Here is a 21,582-nt window from a genome sequence, read left to right as displayed (position 1 = left end):
TGCCCCAATGTCCAATATGGAGCTTGACTCAGATAACATTGAAACGCACGCATCAGAGGAATCCGTCTTTCCTTTAGATGAGTCGCCATGTCCCTAACTGAAGGTGTGTTTTAATTGTGTGACTCGCCCTGGAATTCTAAATGTTGGAGAATACACGGACTGTGGCAGAGGAGCTCGCTGTCACACTGGTCTCTACTAGTGTGGTTTGTGATGGTGACTGAGTATGTCTCTGTGTGGATGTGTGCACACACTTGAGTACACCATTATCCGCATTTATATCTATCTCCGTCTCCACCTCCACCCGCTCACACACACACACACACACACACACACATACACCGCTGACATCGCATCCCTCCGGGTCCCTTTGTGCTTTTCTGCAGCCTTCCTGCTTCCGGTTTCTGCTCCAGGTAGGGACACAAACCAAAAGTAGCGGGAAGAGGAACACCTTTGGCTGTGACTTCAGTGTCACCATGGAACTTAGGACAAAATCCAGAATGCTTCCCTGTGACTGACAAAGCTCTGCATAACCTCAGCACCAATCGCTTTTCAGTTCAGCTAACCCTTCCCTCCTCCAGAGTGAATGTCAGTTTTCTTAACCTCCAGATATTAACCAGCCCCAGGCCCACTGGACTCTCTCCGTTACACTAGTTAATCTGTTGTTCATTTTTCTTGAGTTTATCTTTCAAGTTTTTGAAAAATTGTATAGAAGCTGCTTTAATATTAAGATTTACCGAAGTGGGATTTGCATAGTGTATAATTCACCAATTAGTGTCCAGCTATATGCCTCACAATCTAAACTAACATTTCAGTAGCCTCAACAAAGCCTCTCGCTGGAAAAAAAAAATCATCAGATGGCTGGATAAACCACAGTAAATCCATGCAATAGGCAATTACTCAACATTCCCACAATAGATCTGAAATGCATTATACTGAATGAAGAAAGTTAGATTTAAGAAATTGCATGGCGAATGATTCCATTGATATGAAAACCTAGAAATGAGAGAACTATGGCGATATTAAATAGCCTGTCTCTTATCAGAGTCTGGGGTTGAGCAGGGACTGATTACAAAGGTGCCTAAGAAAACTTCCTCATAGCTTTTGCTATGATTTATTGTAACCTTGATAATTTACTTGTTTACTTATCACTTTTAACCTTACTTTAAAAGGCACATTTCAAGAGGACAGGAACCATACCTGTCTTGTTCATGTCTATATTTCCAAATATTAGCTTGATGCCTGTTGCCTGAAGGTTTTAATCATCTCTTATGGGGTAAACTGATGGTTGTATAAACATAACCACCCCCATAAGCTTTTGATCTTAGCCCCAGTCCACAATCACATCCTGTGAACAGCACCTCCTACATGTCAACTCTGGTCATTCCTGTCATCGTTTTCCCTGATAACTGCAAGAGTAGTTTTGCCTTTCAATCTGTCTTTAACTGCTAATATGGACAAATGAATCACGTCACTTCCCTGGTTTAAAGAAAAGAGTGGTGGTTCCCTCCCTATCAGCCACCCTCACATGGGTCTTCCCTCTTTCAAGTACCCAGCTTGGATCCCCATCCTGATACAGTGCCCAGAACCAAAACTCTGTTCATTTGTCCTAAGGGCTACATAGAACCCTGTATGAGTCTCAGCTCTGGCAAGTCCCTAATGACCAACTATCCCCACCCATAGCTGCCCCTTACTCACAGCTTACATGAAGACTTCAGATCACCAAATTTAACATGAATATTTAAGCACTTAGAGCCACCAGTGGAAGTTACACAACTTTAAACCAGGGCTAATTCTCAAATAGTTACAGCCAAAACCTCAGCTCTAAAGAGCCCGGTGCACTGAATTTTGAAGACCTACACATTTCAGATGGATGCAATGGCCATTTGTGGCCATACTTTGTACTTTGAAAAGAATTAAGATGTTGGCGTTACTTTTATTGGGTTACACCAATTGCCTGAAACTAAGTGAGTAAATGCTTAGTGGAGTCTTTGTCTAATACTAACAAGAGTGGGGTACATCAAAATCCACTCTAACATGTGCTAGCAAGCCCTGAAATATGAAATCCATACTACCATTGCCTTTTAGTATCCAAAGGAGACTACTTCCTGGACGGCTTTTTCATTGGCACTAACTAAAACTTGAAGTTGCCCATGTCCCTCACATGAGAAGGCATAGTACTTGTAAATGACCTGCAAGGCTTCCCATGCAGTTCAAAGTCATCTCTGGATTACTGCAATACCTGATGACGGCATGAATGTTATGTAAATACTGTTATAGTTATCATTTAATATAATAACATGACTGAAAGGTCTGCGTATGTTTAGAACAGAGGTGCTTATCATAGCCATAAACACATTTTTGAGCTGCAGTTTGTCCGATCTATAGAAACAACGCCTTGGATAAAGATCTCAACAAAATTATACAATCCAGGATGTTGAAACAATCACAAAACCAACAAGACATTCCAATATCCCTGATAGATACCAAAGTACATGTAAGAAACAAATGAAGAACCAGCCTGCCTCCATCTGAGGCTTAAAAGCCATCTTATAGTAAAGACAAACTAGGTTCATCTCTGTTTATGATGAAACCTCTGTTTCTCAAGGCTGTGCCCCGCCTGTAACCTTAACTACAAATGACTCTGTACTGTCTGTTCCTGGAATGGCAACCGGATCTCTTTTGCAAAAGGTCATATGACCACCTCTGGCTACCTGTCGTGAGTCCTTTACTTTGGCCTCCTGTTCGGCTCCTGTAACCCTGCCCACTTGGAAACCCCCAGCCCATGAACTATAAGAAACCTTGTCTCTCCCACTTTCAATGCTGACCTCTTGAACCCCACCTTAGGAGGAGGCAGCCCAGGTACACAAATTAAAAAGCTTGCTTTAATTAATTGCTTGTTTAATTAATTTGGCCACGATGATTTGCATCTGTTATCCTGCCCACCCACCTTTGGGATTAACACTATATGAGGATATTGTGTAAGTAAATAAGCAAATGAAAACTTTCTAACATTCAAAATTAATAACATAAGAGGGCACAGATTATATTTTTGGAACAAGCTTGCCTTCCATCAATTTAGTTTGGAAAGCCATCCCCAACCTTGCCTCTCTGTCCCTTTATCTCTCTGTCCCCAATCTAAACACACACATTTGGTACAATTTAGGTACAGTTCCCACAGTTATCTACCTAACACACCTCATTTTACCAGGCCCTTGAGACCCAAATTTGGCCAAACAAAGTCAACAGACATAAAATAAAGCTACAATTAAGGGAAGAAATGAGGCTTTACATTTGTTTGCTTCATTTTGGATTTTGAGACAGGGTCTCACTATGCGGCTCTGGGTAATCCAGAACTCACTACACAAAGCAGGATAAGCTCAAACTCAGAGAGGCCTCTGCTTCAAGCTTTTACTTTTGAGATCATCAACTCCAAGAATAATAAATGCCTCTGGCTACAAATTGCTACAGTTTCTAAAAAAAAAAAAAAAAAATGAAAGCAACAATTAACGAAGCCAATCATATCAGTGGGATAAAACGCTAATGATGTCCACAAGCCACGGCTCCAGCCATGTCTTGAGCCAACCTTCCCCTGGAGTTGCAGAATTCATAGACCAATGAGGCGCCTCTTTCATTGCCATTTTGGAAGATACTAAGGTGAGAAAACTTAAGGTTTTTGCCTTTAACTGGGGTTAATGTACCTGGAAATGGAAGAAAATGTAATTTATCCGTTTTACGTGATGCAGAAAAACTCTTCATGTGGTTGACAAACCTGGAGCAGGGCAGGGCTCTCTTTTCACGACGAGGGCTAGGCTGTGAGGTAAAAGAGAAAAGCAAAGCACACAACGTTAGGTGTGCGACCCCTCAAACCAATCACACAACCGACAACCCTTTCTTCCCTAAATGAATGGCCCAGTAGTAGCGTGTGTATGTCTCTATTCTTTAAGAGTTACAATCCTGGAAACAACTACAACACACTCTGACTACCCACAGTGCGCGCACACACACACACCCCTATGTGTCTCATTAAAGGGATCAGTGAACATTTTCTGGTCATGCAGAAAAAAAAAGAAATTTTTTACCAAGTTACACTGAGTGCCAGAAATGTTCATAAAACGGACATTTTAGTGAAGGGTGGCAAAAGCGGACAATGGATATCAAATGGAGCTATTGTTTTATGTTGACATGAAGATGAAAACCAGGTAAGGTTAAAAGTCATGGGGAAATGTTAAGATCAGCATTCTTATTTTTTTTTTTTTTTATTGAAGGGGCATGTGTACATCAGAGCAGTGTGCAGAGGACATCGGGTCACAGGAGCCGAAGTCACTGGTAGTTGTGAGCTATTCGATGTGGGTGCTGGGAACCAGACTCCAGTCCTCTGTAAAAACAATCAGCCCTTTCAACCATGATCCATCTCCCTGCCCCTGTACCCTAATTTATATAGAAGTAAGATACGGCTACTTCAGAATTAGAATTAGAGTCTCGGGCAAAGGGATGATGACTTACAAGAGGGCCATCGCAAGCACAGGGTGTATCTAGCAGATCAGAAGGTAGAGATGTAGAAAGGGGCATCGGGAGACGGGAGAGGGGACAGTCAAGTCAGCCATTGTGACCTTGGAGTAATCAAAACAAAACACGAAGGGGGAAATAGATACAGATGTTGAATAAATAACAATGAAGTAACCAAAAGGACGATAACACTCATTGTCAGTACCAATGGCCCATCAATGTGTATAGGACATTTTAATTGTTCGGATATGATTGAATATTATATCATTGCCTAGATGTTGAACATTGAAGATAGTACCTTTTGGGGGGTAGAACTAACTTGCTGGGTCTGTTAGAGATCAAACCATCTCTGAGTGAAGAATAAGCTCTGACCTCGGGAGTTAGCTCTTTCATGCCAGCATTCTGTATAACTCCCCCAGATCCACCCATCCCCCCAGAAAAAAAAAAAAAAGGTTTTGGCCACAGTTCACAAATGCTAAGCTGAATGGAGGGTCCCATGAATTCCCCAAAATAGGGTCTCTCACTTTGCTATACATCGATCCAAGCCAAAGAGGTAGAGATGGATGGAAGCTTGGGAAGATTCACACCTTTTAGCCACAGGGCAAGAGTTGAGAGATCCAGACTAGGTGCATCAGTGACAGAGTGTGGGATATAACAGAAGATGGGCCAAAGGGCTGCTTCATAAGCCTTTCTGACTGATCGAATTATCTTTGTACTTTCTCAGCACGGACTAAAAACCCTAACAGATCATCTAGAGAAGTGAAAAGGGATCTCTTAATCTAAATGGAATGCTGAGTGAATTCAAGACAGAGAGGAAGAAGCAAATTTGCCCGACTTCCCAAGCATCACTGCCCCTTCTCTCCCAACTCTGAAAGCCTCTCTGTGTTGAACCCGCGGAGGCTCCGATCAGAAACCATAGAATCATGACAATCCATGTACCATGTAATCAGGTTTGATTGCTGACTAAACACAGCCAAAGTCATCTAAGAAAAAGCCTCAAAGGATTGCGTAGATCTGATTGGCCTGTAGGCGTGTCTGGGAGACTGCTTTGTTAACAGACAGAGGAGGGCCCAGCCCACTGTGAGAGACACCATTCCCTAGGCAAGTGGTCCTAAGCTGTATGAGAAGTCTAGGTAAGTGTGAGCCTGCAAGAGGGCTGGCAAGCAGCACTGTGGTGAGCTGAATGAAGATGGCCTCCACGTTTGAATACTTGGTGCCTAGGTAACGAAACTGTTGGGAAGGGGTTGGAGGTGTGGCCTTGTTGGAAGGAGGTGTGTCACTGAGGGCAGGCTTTGAGGTTTCAAAAGCCCATGTCATTCTCTGTTCTCTCTGCCTCATGCTTTTGGATAGAGATGTGTACTGCTCCACCAGTCTGTGCCTGCCAGGCTGTCACCATGTTCCCAACCATGACGGCCATGGGACTCTAAACCTTTGGGACCGCGAGCCCCAAAGCCAATGCTTTCTTTTCTAAGTTACCATAGTCATGGTGTCGTCTCGCAGCAACAGAAAAGTAACTAAGAAAAGCATCCTCCGTCGTGACTTCTGCCGTGTTCCTTGGCTGTGGGCAAGTTCTCTGGTTCAAGCTAATGCTACACAGATTATCAGTCAGGCCTGCTCACTGTGAGACAGGAGCTGGAAAGTTCCAGCTTCCCTCAACATTGAATTGTAACCAGCAAGATTAAATAAACCCTTGTAGCTTTGGTTGTGAGCCTAGCCTTTAAATCCTGAGCCATCTCTCCAGTGCTGGGGTAAAGGTGGTGCAACCAATGACTGTCCAACCTGAGACACATGCAACAAGACTGAGCCCACCTCTGACAGTGACTGGCACTTCCAGAGGCGAGAAGACCCAAGAATAGAACCAAACACAACTGGAGAAAAAAAAATGTCAATGTAATGATGCCTCATGATACTCTGCTGTATTCTTAGTTTGTGCCAGGCTCAATTGTCATCAGAGGGGCTTCATCCAGTCACTGATAGAAACAGATGCAGAAACCCATAGCCAAACATTAGGCCAAGCTTGGGGAATCCTGCTGAAGAGAGGAAGGAATGATTGCAGGATCCAGAGGGGTCAAGGACATCACAAGAAAACACAGAATCAACTTACCTGGGCTCATAGGAGCTCACAGGGTCTGAACCAACTACCAGGGAGCCTGTGTGGGACTGACCTAGACACTGCATATATGTGTCAGTTGTTTAGCCTGGTCTGCTTGCAGGGCTCCTAACAGTGGGGACAGGGGCTGTGTCTAACACTTTGGCTGGCCTTGGGAACCTATTCCTCATACTGGGTTGCCTTACCCAGCCTTAATAGAAGGGGAAGTGTTTAGTCTTACCGCAATTTGATATGCCATGTTTTGCTGGTGTCCATGGAAAGCCTGGCCCTTTCTGAACAGAAACGGGGGGGGGGGGATTTGGTTGGTGGGGGGGAGACCAAGGAGAGGGATAGGAGAGGAGAGGAAGGAAGGGAAGCCCTGTCAGGATTTAAAATAATAAATAAATTTAATCAATATAAAAAAGGAAGAAGAAAAGATTAAATACACCCTTTCTCCTCCTTGAGTCACAGTTGCCCAGAGTGCTCGGTTAACAGCGTCAGAAATGAAGCTAGAACACCATCCCCCTTCATCGCTCCATTGCACCCCTGTCCGCAGGGACTCGGATGAGTTGTCCTCCGTTTCTGTTTTGTTTGAGGGCTAAACGTTTTTAACTATAGTTCTCACTTGATAACTGTTTTATTATATATAATTCTACTATGTTAAAGTTAAAATCTTTCTTTTTATTTAGACAGAAAAGAGGAGACGAGGGAGATGTCCATATGTATGTATGTATGCATGTATGCATGTATGTATGTATGTATGTTTCTCTTACTGGTTGATGAATAGAACAACACTGATTGGCCAATAACCAGGCAGAAAGATAGGCAGGGGAAGGGGGAGCTACCAGACCAGGAAAAGGCTAGGGAAACAGAGACAGGGAGGGGCCATGAAGAGACACCGTACTTATGGGTAAGCCACTGCCTCGTGGCAATACATAGATTAATATAAATTGGTTAATAATTAAGACAGAGCTAGCCAATAAAAAGCCTAAGCCATTGGCCAAACAGTACAAATATTAATATGGCATCCATGTGTTTATTTGGGGCAAAGCTGCTGTGGAACCAGGCAGGACAGAAGCTTCCATCGTCACTCCTCAACAATCATTACCCTTACTTTAAAATGGAGCATTCAGTAATCTTCCAAGGCTGAAGAAGATGTAAGGAATCCCAGACCTATTCCTCCCAAACCCACATTCCTAACCCCACATCACATAGCTTCCATTTCTTAGTGCTGGCACATCCAGCCATGCAAATGCACAAAGCAGGCAAGTTACCCTGACCTCCTATCCGTTCAACTTTGAACCTCACCTCTCCAGACCCTCAGACCCAACACTCCCCACAGTCCTAGATGCCCATAGCCTTGTCTGCAGTTTGCCTTCACCAAATTCTCCTTTTCATATTCTTTTTCTAAAAGAAAAACCTAAGTAAAATACACTCTTAACTATTTTAAACAATTGTGTGTAACTGTCATTTTAAAAAGTCATCTGGGGAATACCCATTTTACGATGCAAATTCTGTTGTGAAATGCCCAGAGTATAGACGTATACAGTGACTTTAAAAAAAAAAAATCTACCCAGGCAATTGCTACAGATAACAAATAACTTCTTTTAGAGCATGAGCTGGCCCAGTAGTACTACCCAGGAGTCTAATTCACTGCAGTTTCCAGCTGATTAAGTCAATTCGATGTAAAGGACTTCCATGAGGAAGCCAATCAGGAAGCAGACCCCTGCCTCTTCCTCTACCTGCAGGCCAGCGGGCTCTCTCCTCCACAGTCAAAATACGACAAACTATGGAAGTCGAGGCATCAACAGCTGACACAGCCCATGCCCCTCCTCGCCATAGTCACCCAGTGCCTTAGCATAGGTCCCGCTGCATGAGACCTGAGGCTTTATTGGTTTTTGTTGAAGTGAACTGAATAGAACTGTTTCAAAACACACGTTGAAATGCACTGTTACATTCAAAGCCTGTGTTTCATGGAGTCAGGACTGAACTGGAATGATGGGAGGGCGGATGGAGAGAAGAGGCTGCCAGTGTCATGAGACAGAGGACCTGACTCCTTAAAAAGGAAGCATCTCGCCATTGGGAAGGGACGCGTCTCCATGAAGACCGGCTGCGACCACTTGATCCAGCGTCTGAACTGGGCATGTGCGCTATATTTTAAAGCACAACCCCCTGCCTTTTGGGGGGGGGGAGAGGGTGGGGTAGCAAACTTTCACCACAAAGATACAAGAACAGTCAATATTGATCTTCTCGGCAAATGGCGCACCTCATGCCACAGGCCACTCGAGCGTCCACTTGGCACAGCAGCCTTCTCCTTTGTCAGGGTATAATGCCAAGTAGCCTCGCGCACTATCAGCTGCAGATCACAAATATTGAAAAGAAATAAATTTTGCTGAATGAAAAGCACCTTTCTTTGTTTTCCAACCTTCTCTCCTCCCAAGTCATGTTGATTTTGGGGCTGTGCATACTCCGAGCACCTGTACTTTTCAATTGTTTGTTTGCCAAGTCCATTGTGTTTTTCTTGCTTGGCCTGAGGATCCATTCAAGTACAGTAACCAACGAAATCATATTTTCTTTCTCTCTTGGCATTATGTAAGGGAAGCAGCAGCTTTGGGCCACCTACAGCAACTGTAATTAGAAGACGCAGGAGGACAGAATAAGAAATCTGAGCTCTTACACCCGGACTTCTCCCTTAGGATCATGGGAAATGCATCTCCCCTGCAGGCCAAAAGCAAAAGAAGGGATTTCTGCAGCAGCCTTATTATTTGGCTGAGGTTTTTTAACATCATTAAAGGTGATGTTTTATAACTTGTTTTGCAGAAATCTGTAATCATTTTTTAATTGAGGATTGAGACCTAAACAATAACAACATAAGAAATATTTTTGCAATATGTATGCTGCAATCTGAATAACCACAGAGGTTGAGTAGTTCCTATAGGAAGGAGTGGATGGGATCTCCAAAGAAAAGGGAAATAAGATATATAATGTTATGGGGAGATAAAGGGGAGACTAGAATAGGAGGAGTAAATGGGGAGGGGAGAAGGGTAAAGGATGGAGTGTGAGGAGGTACAGATAACATTGAAAGCCTTTTGAGAAGCCACATGGAAGCCTACCATGGTAGAAGTTTCTTAAATATATCTACATATATAAAGGAACTTCAATGAAGTCACCATATAATGGGGGAGAGAATGCCCCAATCAGACATCCCAGGCCACCAAGTAGGACCACCAGGGCCAGAAATGGGTTACATCTTGTTGAGTTCTTGGTCAAAGGCCGTAGACACACCCCCAGCATCACAAACTATTTCCAGGGTTATTGGTTATTCTCCACAACCTGATGGTAAAGCCTTATCACTGAGAACACTTATGTCATGAACACAGACTCAACTAGAAAGTTCGCCCCTGCAGTGTCTAGTATTCATGGAGCTGGAAGGCTCTCTGTGCACCAGCAGAGGAGGAGCTTCACCCCTGCACTGTCTAGTGTTCATGGAGCTGGAAGGGACCAGCTACAAACCCAGTGACTGGAAGCAGTGACCACCCCCCCACCCTTCCTTGAGGCTACTCCCACCACAGAAGAGCATCTGTCATTTTTTACCACTTTTATTTTACTTTCATGAATTTGGAAGTCCAGACTACAATTCTGGATCCACATGGTTTTTGTAAACCAAATACTTATATTTGAGCACATCACTGCATGCTCCACCTTATTGGTTTTAGAAACTGTAGTTCAGGACCAATAGCATGAGAAGAAAGATCCTTCAGAAGATAAAAAAAAAGGTATTGGAAATTGATTACAATATTGAAAACGTAATTGCTAAAAGCAAAAGGTTTTAATAATGTTCTTGTATGTTTAAAGAAAATAAGCCATAGAAAAATTTTGTGATTAATAAGGGCAGAATATTAATGAAGTATTATTATTCATCATATTGTCCAAAACTGAGGCCAAAATATATTTTTTAATTGTACAAGTCTTGATTAATAATCAGAAGTTGTTATTATTTATGGCACATTTATTAGTAGTAAGGTATTTAAAGCTAAAAGCTTTGTATTTTATTACCATAACATTACATAATGAGAGCATACCATGTGCTCTGGGAACCACAAATTTACAAGTCTCGACAGTATCTGCAGAATTGTTTTTCAGAATAAATCTTAAATTCTAGGCAAGTGCAAAATCCCAAGCCAAATGAATAACTTCTTCCCTGTGACATTTAGAGGTGGCCTTTCTGTCTTGGGAGATCACTCCCTACCACAGCTTAAAATATCTAAGACCAGCATCTGGCCACATGACAAGGGAATAATAATGCCTGCCATCCACTGAAAGCGCGTGTGTTTTGTAGAGCTGAAAGAGTACACAGCCCATGTGCGCTTTTGCAACGTTCTCTGATCTTTGGCGTCTCCAGCTGATGCCTGATGCCCATTCTGACTTCTGTTCTTTTGTGATCTGTCTGGGCGATATTTGTTTAACTTATATTCTTTGTCATGCACCTCTGAGAACTTCCAGATCTCTTTGTCACTATTGAAATGAGTTTCACAATGAAGTCCCACAGTGTAGTGTGGGTTTTCTCTCACTGTGTGGGCGGGCATTCCAACCACTCCTTTGGACCTGGAAATTCCTGTTCTGCAGCTTTTACAAGCCTATTTCCCCGTGTGTGTGTGTGTGTGTGTGTGTGTGTGTGTGTGTGTGTGTCTGTGTATGTGTGTGAGTGTGTGTGAGTGTGTGTGTGAGTGAGTGTGTGTGTGAGTGTGTGTGAGTGTGTGTGTGTGTGTGAGTATGTGTGAGAGTGTGTGTGAGTGTGTGTGTGAGTATGTGTGAGAGTGTGTGTGAGTGTGTGTGTGAGTGTGTGAGTGTGTGTGAGTGAGTGTGTGTGAGTGAGTGTGTGTGAGTGTGTGTGTGAGTGAGTGTGTGTGAGTGAGTGTGTGTGAGTGAGTGTGTGTGTGAGTGTGAGTGAGTGTGTGTGAATGTGTGTGTGAGTGTGTGTGTGTGAGTATGTGTGTGAGTGTTGTGTGAGTGTGTGTGTGAGTATGTGTGTGAGTGAGTGAGTGTGTGTGAGTGAGTGTGTGTGAGTGTGTGTGTGTGAGTGTGTGTGTGAGTGAGTGTGTGAGTGTGTGTGAGTGAGTGTGTGTGAGTGTGTGTGTGAGTGAGTGTGTGTGTGAGTGTGTGTGAGTGAGTGTGTGTGTGTGAGTGAGTGTGAGTGTGTGTGAGTGTGTGTGTGAGTGTGTGTGTGTGCGTGTGTGAGTGTGTGTGTGTGTGTGTGCGCACGCGCTCTCTCTTCCTCTCCTCCCTCTCTCCTTTCCTCCCTCTATGCTAACCCTTCCTCTCATTTTCCATCTTCTTTTAAGTTTTCCTTTCCACTCTCTAGGCACTTCCTTCTCTCACGTGGCTTATCACACAGTTCCTCTCCAGTGAATTTCTTGAGCACATGAGCTCTTCTTTTTAAATGAAGACGTTGTAGCCTTGTGTTTTGGGTATTTTGTCCTCTTCTCTCAATTTGGGGTGGGGTCTGCAGGGTTGGGTTTGGAGGGGTTTTGTCTGTTTTCTCTGCCACGCTTCTCCGTGTATTTCAGTTTCTCACATGTTAAAAGGCTTCCCTCAGGGACCCGAAGAGGCTGGCTGTCCATTTCTTCTTTTGTTTTGTCCCTTCTAAAATTATTTATTTTGAGAAATTATTTATATGGACACAATGTATTTTCATCATATGTACCTCTCTGTCCCCACTCCTCCTGTAAACACACACACACACACACACACACACACACACCTCTCACAAATTCATGACCACTTCCTTCTTAATTATTATTGAAAGATATACAGAAAGATAGCTATATGTAAACTACTAAGCCCAATTCAGATGCCTATGTGTACTTGGGTATAGGAATAGTCAACTTCTTGGGCACAGACGACCTATCGGGGGCCTTGACCTTGAAGAAAAGTGACTGCCACTCCCTCAGCGGCCATCGACTTCCTGTAGCTCTTCAACCAGAGGTGGGGCCTTGAATGAGTTCTTCCCCCTCCATACTGGAATGTTGAATGGTCTTATGCATATGGCCTCACTGTTGGGAGTTCCTGGTCACAACATCTCTGCGGTGGCCAGGAGACACTACTTGACAATACTCGGGTCACTTCTTGGAGCGATGCACTGCCTCTTGCTCCACACTTCGGAAGCAGGTGTAACCACACCTAGGGACAGCAATCCTGCCTTTCCTGCCACAGATGCCTGGGGGTTCAAAGCAAAGGACATTTCTCAAACTTGTTTATTTTCTCAACTTCCAGGCTGGGAAATACTCTCCTGGCTGATGGCACTGGGGGGGGGGGGGGGGGGAGGGGGGACAGAGCAGGAGAAAATGGCCTGAGGATCCTTATACAACGAAACTAAACAAAAATTCAAGAAATTACTGTGTAAGCTCCATGTCATCCTTGAGTTGAGAACTTCTTATTTTTGTTCCCAGGAAGTAGATCCTTCTCTGGACTCTGCAGGGTGAGCCAAGGGAGGTGTCAGAAGCCAGCCTCCTTTTAAGCCTTACACCTCACTTAGCTGGTTAGTAAATAGAGGCGGCTTTGGGATCAGTATTTCTTGTGGGTGTGGCATGAAACAATGGCTCTCCTTGCTGGGCCCTGGATAGACTTCAGTTGGGAGCCACTGCATCCTATTGAAATTATTATTTTTTAAGCATCTTCCCAGCTTTCAAACAATTGTTGAAGGGAATCACTAGCTAGGCAGTCCCCTCTGTAACTTTATCCTTAAATGTAGATACATTCCAGGAAAGTGGCACTTCTCAATCATTTCCAAAATCATACAAGACAGAAATAAAAGTACACCCTTTTTACAAGAAACACTGAGCTAACCCAGTAAAACTCTGCAATGCCAAGAGCCACTGGTCTGATATGACCAGGCTAGACCAGGCTCCACAGAGCTCTGAGGGAGCTAAGCATATCAATGTCCTAGCTATCCGAAAACAATGTGCAGTATGAAAATTAGCAGTCTCTGTCTCCTTCATTAATTCACTAGCTTTTGAGAAGAGATTCATAAGTATGGGAAGTCCACAATGTCTGACAATACAACCCACACTCATCTTTGCTGTCTACAGTAAGTCCCCTTTTCCAGAAGACTACCCACAGCAGAGTTTCCAGCCAACTATCTCAAAACTGTCCTCTGACCACAGGCAATTGGTCCCTCTGGAAGAAGTACAGGCTATACTCCTTAACCCACCAGTATCACTCAAGGCAAAAAGCTGGACCCATGCAGAAACCCTTACATCACAGAAGCCTTGACTCCAGACACATTCACCCCAGGCCTGATGATTGGAAAGAGAAGAGCTTTGACCCCCAACCAATGACACAGAGCTGTGAAGACAAAGAGACTGATTGAAAGCGTCTACCCAGCTTGGCAGAGGAACCTAACAGTTCTCAGATCCCAGGATTCGGATTAATCACTGTTACTCTGCAGCTGCCTCCGATAGTCTCGTGTCCTGACCTTCCTAAGCTTCTATATCCTCAGCCAGGCACTGCGCACGCATCTACAGGGCAATTCCTATTGTCAGTGTATTTTATTGGAACAATTGTCAAACACAGAGGGGAGAGGGAATGGATGAGCTGAATAAAAAATATCAATGAACATTGAAAAGAAGAAGACAAGGATTGCAGAGTCTTTTAAGTCTTTTTTTAAAAAACATTAAAATGGAGACTAAAGGAAATCTAGGCCTCAGTTTAGACATACAGACACACCTGGGTCCTCCTATCCACAGACGGAGAGAGAAATATCAGTGACACCTGTGATCACGATTCTCAACAGTGTCTGAGGCCCTGCTATGTGCTGTTAGTCCTAGGAGTTTGTCCTGATGTCTGTGCTTCGTTATTAATTGGTCCATCGAATGGGGTCAGTTTTGCTTATCTATTTATTAGCCTTCTTTTGATTAGGCCATAAATAAAATGCGACTGAACTCCTATCTATGCCAGCCCATCCATTATTATATACTGCATACATACACCTGCACACATGCACACACATGCACACTCATGCACGCACGCGCACGCGCACACACTCTCACACACACACACACACACACACACAGGTACACTGTGAACATTTGAGACCCAAACACTAAGAAGGCATATACATACATACAGGGACAGACCATCACAAATAATAATCATGCACTTCAATATTCAGAAGCAACAAAAATAAACAAAGTAGGGAAAAAATAAAATGGGTCAAGATCTCCTTAATAGTTGTTGAAATGTATATAATAAAACTTCAAGATATTCCTTTTTCAGTAACATACAAATTCCAGTTCCTTTCAGGTACTCCTTAGTGGCAAGGTTTATAGTGTAATTGAACAAAAGGACCATAATTCGATTATCCAATGATTTATTATAAAACACTTTGCCTACATTGGATATTTGGATGTGTAAACATCAGAGTACTACCCCCCCCCCACCATCTCAGGCTTCACATTTCAGATTTCATTAGCCAATAAAACCAGGTTTATTTATAATAAAGTTAAGCCTTTCAAACCACGGACCATGGAAACCAGATTTTGAAATAATTCAGATTTGTGTTTCTGTTCTTTCTAATTAAGGGTAATATCGGGAAGCGCAGACAGTGGGTAGCATTGTTCAAGCACCATGGATTTAAGCAAGAAAATCTGATTATCAGCTCATGTCAGAAGCCAAGCGATAATGCAGCTTAGCATTTGTTTGGGCTTTTTCTTTGGCCAGAAGATAATTACCGTTCATGAGGCCTTACGTAAGTGTATCTAATATCTAAGGCCCTAAAACTTATGAATAGCAAAATCATACAATGGGCAGAGAAGAATTATCATACTTACTATTTCTATGCCTTGTTCCACCATGATAATTTCATTACCTAGAGAAGTCAAACCTCTAAATTCAAAGTATCGTTTCTTAAAGGACAAGAAGTTGAACAAGCTGGCAAGTTTTTCTGCCTGATTTCCTCTGGTGAAAGTTATTTCTATCAAATAAGAAGCAGATGAGGCAGAATTTTAATAGGAAATGTATCAAAGGGGACTCAGTGTTACCTAATGAGGTCATTGGACACATGAATATAAACTGGAGTAAGATGTTTTTTTTCTTCACACGCTATTATTTTTCAGGCTTATGCCATTGCTGAGTATGAAGCTTCCTACTGCCAAGCAGATACACAGCAAGAGTTGAAAAGCTCTGATATGAACAAGAGTATCTGAAGGAACAGCACTGAATGCAATCAATGTGCATACGTATCTCAAAGAAGAAAGGTCAGAGACCCAGAGCAGAAAAGCGGTTTGGATAAGTCACTTAAAATTTGGCACATGAAACCAAATCTAACGGTGAAGATGATAAAATCAGGTTGTAGAAGTGTTTGAGGTAATGTGCAAAAAATCCTCCTTAGCAATTACTTTGGTGGCTATGCATAATGTGTTCAGCTATAAATTTTTATGTTTTTAGCAATAAATTTGCTTTGTAGTCACTATACAGCAGGAGCACTAACATTTTCAAGTGCTTGCTATAGAATATTGTTACAAACATTCTGAACCAGTGGTTTTCAACCGTGGGTCATGACCCCTTCGAGGGTTGAATGACCCTTTCACAGGGGTCACATAGCAGATATTCATATCAGACATTCATAACAGTATCAAAATCGGAGTAATGAAATAATTTTAAGGTTGGGGGTCCCATCACATACAGAACTGTATTAAAGGGTCATGGCATTAGGAAGGTTGAGATTACTGTTGTAAACATTCAACTCCTTATAACAACTTTGCAAAAATTTGTTTACCAAATTTTACACATGGTGCAAATGATACAGAGAAACTAACTAGCTTCCACCACCCTGCATTTCATAGAGCATTTCATTTACCTTCATAATTAGAGCAAGTGTTATTTTTCCCATTTATGACGGGTAGCTGAAACCATTCATAGTTCCCAACATTGCTGCTTCAAGGTCTATGCTACAGTGACATGCACCCACACAGCAACCTGAAGCAAAGAGAAGATGCTAGGGCTCAGAAGGAGAATTAGACTGCTGACCCAGGCATGAGCACTCTCCCCTGAGCAGAAGTCAAATGGAAACAATGTCCTGCGTTCTCTCCTTCCCGTGGTCCTTGAGGCAGAATAGAGGGTATGAAAGAACTTTAGGAAGTATCAAATGTCATTCTGGGTAGAGGTAGACATGCTGAATTGACAATCAGTTGGAGTTCATGGCTGACAAACGTGACAAACAGGGCCCTGTATGGGTCTAACCTACACGTTATGGTTGTGTAGCTTGGTGTTCTTGTTGGGAGTTGGTGGGCAGTGTCTCTGACTCTTTTGCATGAGATTGGGAGCCTTTTCCATAAGGGTGTATGCCCAATCGTATTGTATCTTTTAGGCAATATTCAGTGGATAACCCTGGGAGGCCTTCTTTGGGGGGGGGAGGCAGAGGAGGAATTGATCTAGGGGAGATAGGAAATGAGGGGGGACAGGGAGGAGTGGAGGGAGGGGAAACTGTGGTCAGGATGTAATGTATGAAAGAATAAAAGCTAAAGGAAATGTTCAAGGCTCCTACTGCAGCTAGGGTCTGCAGTAATGTCTGCTGTTCCTGCTGTGCAAATGCCCAGGGTCTGGCCTGCTACCTGAAGCCATGTCGGTGTCTTAGGGCCATGATGCCACCTGGGACCATGGTGATATCCAGGCCAGGCTGCTGCCTCAGAGGGCCATGTCTGGGTCCATGCTCTTACTGTAGCTGGGATCTGTGTTGATCTCCATAGCTCATGTTACCACTGAGGGGCATAGGAACCATGGGTGTTGAAATCCCAGGGTGGCCCTGAGCCAGCATCACCCTTCACTGCCCGGGAGAGATGACCCTGCCCCTCAAAGCAAAGCTGTCCCCACCACTCCCCATGGGCAGAAGAGCTGACCCCGATGGCACGGACGTAGAAGAGCCCTTCCGTGAGGTGGGCAGTGCCAGCTGTCCAGACTGATCAACTCACCTCCCACCTAGACCCACATGCGGGGCTTTGAGTTGGCCTTGTCTGTGACCTGCCAGAGTGTGTGGAGAGACTGTTCCTGTGGAACCAGCCGCAGGATCTCCATGACTCCTCGAGGCAATGGCAGGTCATCTGAGAGTTTCAGTGACGTCCAGTATTGGTGGTGTAGCAGAAGCCAGAGGCCATGAACCAGACCAATGGATGTTTGCAAGTAAGGCTGAGTGGCATACTGCGGGACACACTGCAGCCCCCCACGCCACTAGGAAGAGTAAAGAGGTCTTGGAGAGGTGGGAAAGACAGAGCAGCCAAGTGTTTTTCTGTTTTGTTTTGCTTTGAATTACTTTTTTAATTTTAAAGTCAAAATAGCTGAAAAAAAATAATGTTTTTAAAAAAGATCAAAAAAAAAATAATTTCCTGAGCCTTAAGAGATGTAGATAATTTGATTTAGAGAAAGGTAAGACTACCAGAACTCAGTGATGATAGCAATACTTATGAATATGTATTCTCAGTTTAGAGAAGCAATGTTCGTTGTAGTCACAGCACAGGCTGAATCCTGGATCTCCCACAAGCAAACTGCTTGAGCGTTCTTTTCTTTTATTCTGCTTTCTCATCTTAGAAGTTAAAATGGTCCAGATTGGGCCAGACAGTAGTGGCATCTCAATGATGGCATTCATAGATAACTGAGAACAGCCTGACTAGGTAACGGCTGTATATGGACATTTGATGGCTCCAACTAGTGTTGTAACTAATTGCTTGATGGCAAGTGCAAGCAATTCACCACTTACTGGATGCACTGGTTATTTAATTTGGATTGACCAGTAGAGGCTGGGATGGTCTTTGTTTTCTTTCATGAGTGATAATTAATGACTCTGCGTTAGTCTCCATGAGACCTGCATGGGTCCGCACCAGGACCTCTGTGTGTTATTTGTTATGGTTGTTAGCTGGGCGTTTTTGTGGGGCTCCTAACAGTGGGAGCAGGTGTGTCTAGGACTCTTTTGCCTGCTCTTGGGACCCTTTTCCTCCTATTGGGTTGCCTTGTCCAGTCTCCATGTGAGAGCTTTGGCCTTGTCTCATGGAATCTTGTTTTGTCCTGTTTGGCTGTCGTCTCTCTTGGAGACCTGCTCTTTTATGAGGAGGAAAAATGGGGAGTGGCTCTAGGGTTGAGAGGAAGACGTGGGAAGCTGGAAAGAGTAGGAGGGGAAATTATTGGAATATATTGTATGAGAGAAGAATATTTTCAATAAAAACTATTGATTAGTTTGCACTTACACTAAACAACTAGAAGAGGAAATTGTGTTTTAAGTTGTATGTGACTATTCTATCTACTTCTGGTTATGTTCACATCTAATGATAAACTGTTTCTGGGGAAGAGAAATCATGTAAGATAACCAGTTCCCTGGAGATTCATGGGGATTGAGTTTATGGGGATACTAAAGCAATAGCGACAGAGGATAAAAAGTTGACAGCAGCAGGCACAAACCTGGACCGGGTACAGGAAAACAATGTGTCATACTCTAGAATCTTCTGTCCTAGCCCTTCTGCCCTCCCTCTCATCCTAATAGGACACGCTAGCATGGAAGCACAAATCATCAAGGGCTGAAAGAGGTCTCTGACACACTGATTTAGGGTTTATGCCAATTAACTGACTGCTTGCTACACATTCTGTGAAATAAAGTATGTTGTCCGTTTTACAGATACAGCAACCATACCTAATAGCAGCTATTGAGGAATGAAAAAGAACCTGGGAAGTATCTCTCCATTGAAGAGAGAGTCCAGAGTTCCACAGTGCTGTGAGATGTTGCCTTAAAAGCTTGACAACCTTGAGGTCAATCCCATAAAAGGGGAAGCAGAGATAGGTAGATTCCTTGGGTGCACAGGCCAGCCATCTTAGCCTAGTTGGCAAGGCCTAGGCTAGTGAGACACTAAATCTAAAACAAAACAAAAATGAAATAATGGATGGTACTTAAGACTTGACACTAATATCCAAGGTTGTCATCTCTCCTCCACATGTGAACACAGAGAGAGTTACTGATAATAGAATGTCAACTCTGATTAAGACAAGGTGAGTTACCAGTATCACCTTGTTATCAAAGCTGGACTTAGATACCACAAGAAAATTACAAACCCTTATCCCCAAGGAATAGTGGTACAAAAAATTTCAACAAAGATCTGGGAAACTGAACTCAATAATACATAAAAAAGAATTGTGTGCCACAACCAAGTGGAATTTATTCCCAGAATGCAAGGATGGTTTAATGTACTGGGGAGGGGGCATCAATGTAATATATTAGTCTAACATGATTATCTCAGTTGATATTAAAAATACAGCATCTAAGGGCATTTAACAAACTTTCATGATAATGAGCACTCGAGCAAACAGAATAGGGAGAAACTGCTTCTACATACAGGAACTCATTTATGACATGCCCACAACTAACATTATACTTGGTTTTAAAAGACTGCTTGACTCTTCATCATTTTGGATCACGATAAGCATGCCTGCTCTCACATCTACTCAACACAGTACTCAAAGCCCTGTCCGGGATAGTTAGGTTAAAAAAGAAAAGTAGCAGATCTACAAGTTGGACATGATGACACAAGCAGTCTTTCTTTACTAGTGCTATGATCTCACATGTAGAAAACCTAGAAGATTTCTGTTTCAGCCTAGTGAGTAGCTGAAATCCCAGACCTGTACCAACCAGGCTGGGTAGGCTACAGTTTTTAAAATAATATAGAAAACGAAAACCAGAGTGAATTGTCCCAAATAGATCCTATGGTTTCACATGAGATTAAAGGAACAGATGAGGGTATGACACAAAACTCATTGACAGAAGAAGCAGGGTACCAGGGTTCTGTGCCCTTGTGTGGCTCCCCCACACTCCTAAGAAGGGGTTGGGGACAGCGCAGAGGGCTGCAGGCTCCACGCTGCCACCTGCAGCAGCCTGAGGAACTCTTCACACGGAAAAGCCGGAGTTTTCAACTGTGCTACAGAAATAAATTTCAGAACATGTCAGCCTGAAGCAGTGTTGAGTTTGTTTGGGAGACGTTTAGAAAGATTCAAACACAGGAGTCATCAGAGAAAGGAACTCTGGGAAAGGATACTGCAGGGCAGTGTGGGTGTGGCCTTCTCCTGAGAGCCCCAAGTTTAGTTGTCTTTGCAACATCCATGCAGGCAACTTGGGTGGCTTCTGAAGTTGTATCTCAAAGGGTTTCTGAGGAGCATTGGTTAGGATTGCAGCTAATAAGGTAAAACCCTGTTCCAATAATTAAACACAGAGTTCAAGTGTTTCTACTTAAAACAAAAGTTTATAATCTTGGTTTATGATTTCCAGGGGGGAAAAAAATGAGTTAACTTCTAAGAAGGGAATAAGACCATATAGGCCTAGACCTTAAGTATGACTCATTTTAACTAATATTCTTCTTTAAAACACATCTGTTTAGGGAGTTGGAGAGATGACTCTATAGTTAAGACTCTGCAATACCGCGAAGACCAGAGTTTGGGTCCCAGTGCCCACATAACAAGCCAGAGTCCCACACACACCTCTATCCCCGGCTCCAAGTGGGTAGAGAACAAGCAGACTGCTGAGGTTTCCCAGCCTCAACTGGGAAAACATGGAGCGCCAGGCACAGGAAGAGATCCTGCCTCAAAGGAATAGGGAGAGAATGACAGAAGAGGATTCCCAATGCCCCTTCTAGCCTGCATGCCTGAGCACAGATGCTGGAAACTAAACACACATGCACACACACATTCCCATAGGCATATACACAAATACATTAACACACTTGCACAAACAATTCCAATGCACATACACATATGCATTCACACATGCGCACATATATTCCCACAGGCACATACAAGCATACACAATACACATGCACACAAACATTCACATAGGTACATATGCATATACATCCATACAAATAATACACAGATAAATGAAATTTTCAAAAAACTAAAAAAGTTGTATAAATGGAATATCATGCCTATAAAGGCAAACCAATGCAAATTTTGTCAACCGGGCA

General features: G+C 43.2%; 1 protein-coding gene across 1 annotated transcript in view; it reads right to left on the bottom strand.

The window, feature by feature from the left end:
- The window catches only part of CUNH12orf42 (chromosome unknown C12orf42 homolog), a 100,708-nt gene that overhangs the window by 44,191 nt on the left and 34,935 nt on the right, over nucleotides 1–21,582 (bottom strand). The window contains exon 4 of the mRNA XM_051206226.1: nucleotides 3,699–3,810. Within this exon, the coding sequence (XP_051062183.1) occupies nucleotides 3,699–3,810 (112 nt within the window). The remainder of the gene's footprint in view (nucleotides 1–3,698; nucleotides 3,811–21,582) is intronic.

Source organism: Phodopus roborovskii, unplaced genomic scaffold (assembly GCF_943737965.1).
Source record: "Phodopus roborovskii unplaced genomic scaffold, PHOROB, whole genome shotgun sequence".
Taxonomy (NCBI): domain Eukaryota; kingdom Metazoa; phylum Chordata; class Mammalia; order Rodentia; family Cricetidae; genus Phodopus; species Phodopus roborovskii.
Note: the sequence above shows the minus strand (reverse complement) of the source record. Positions and strands in the feature narration are given on the sequence as shown.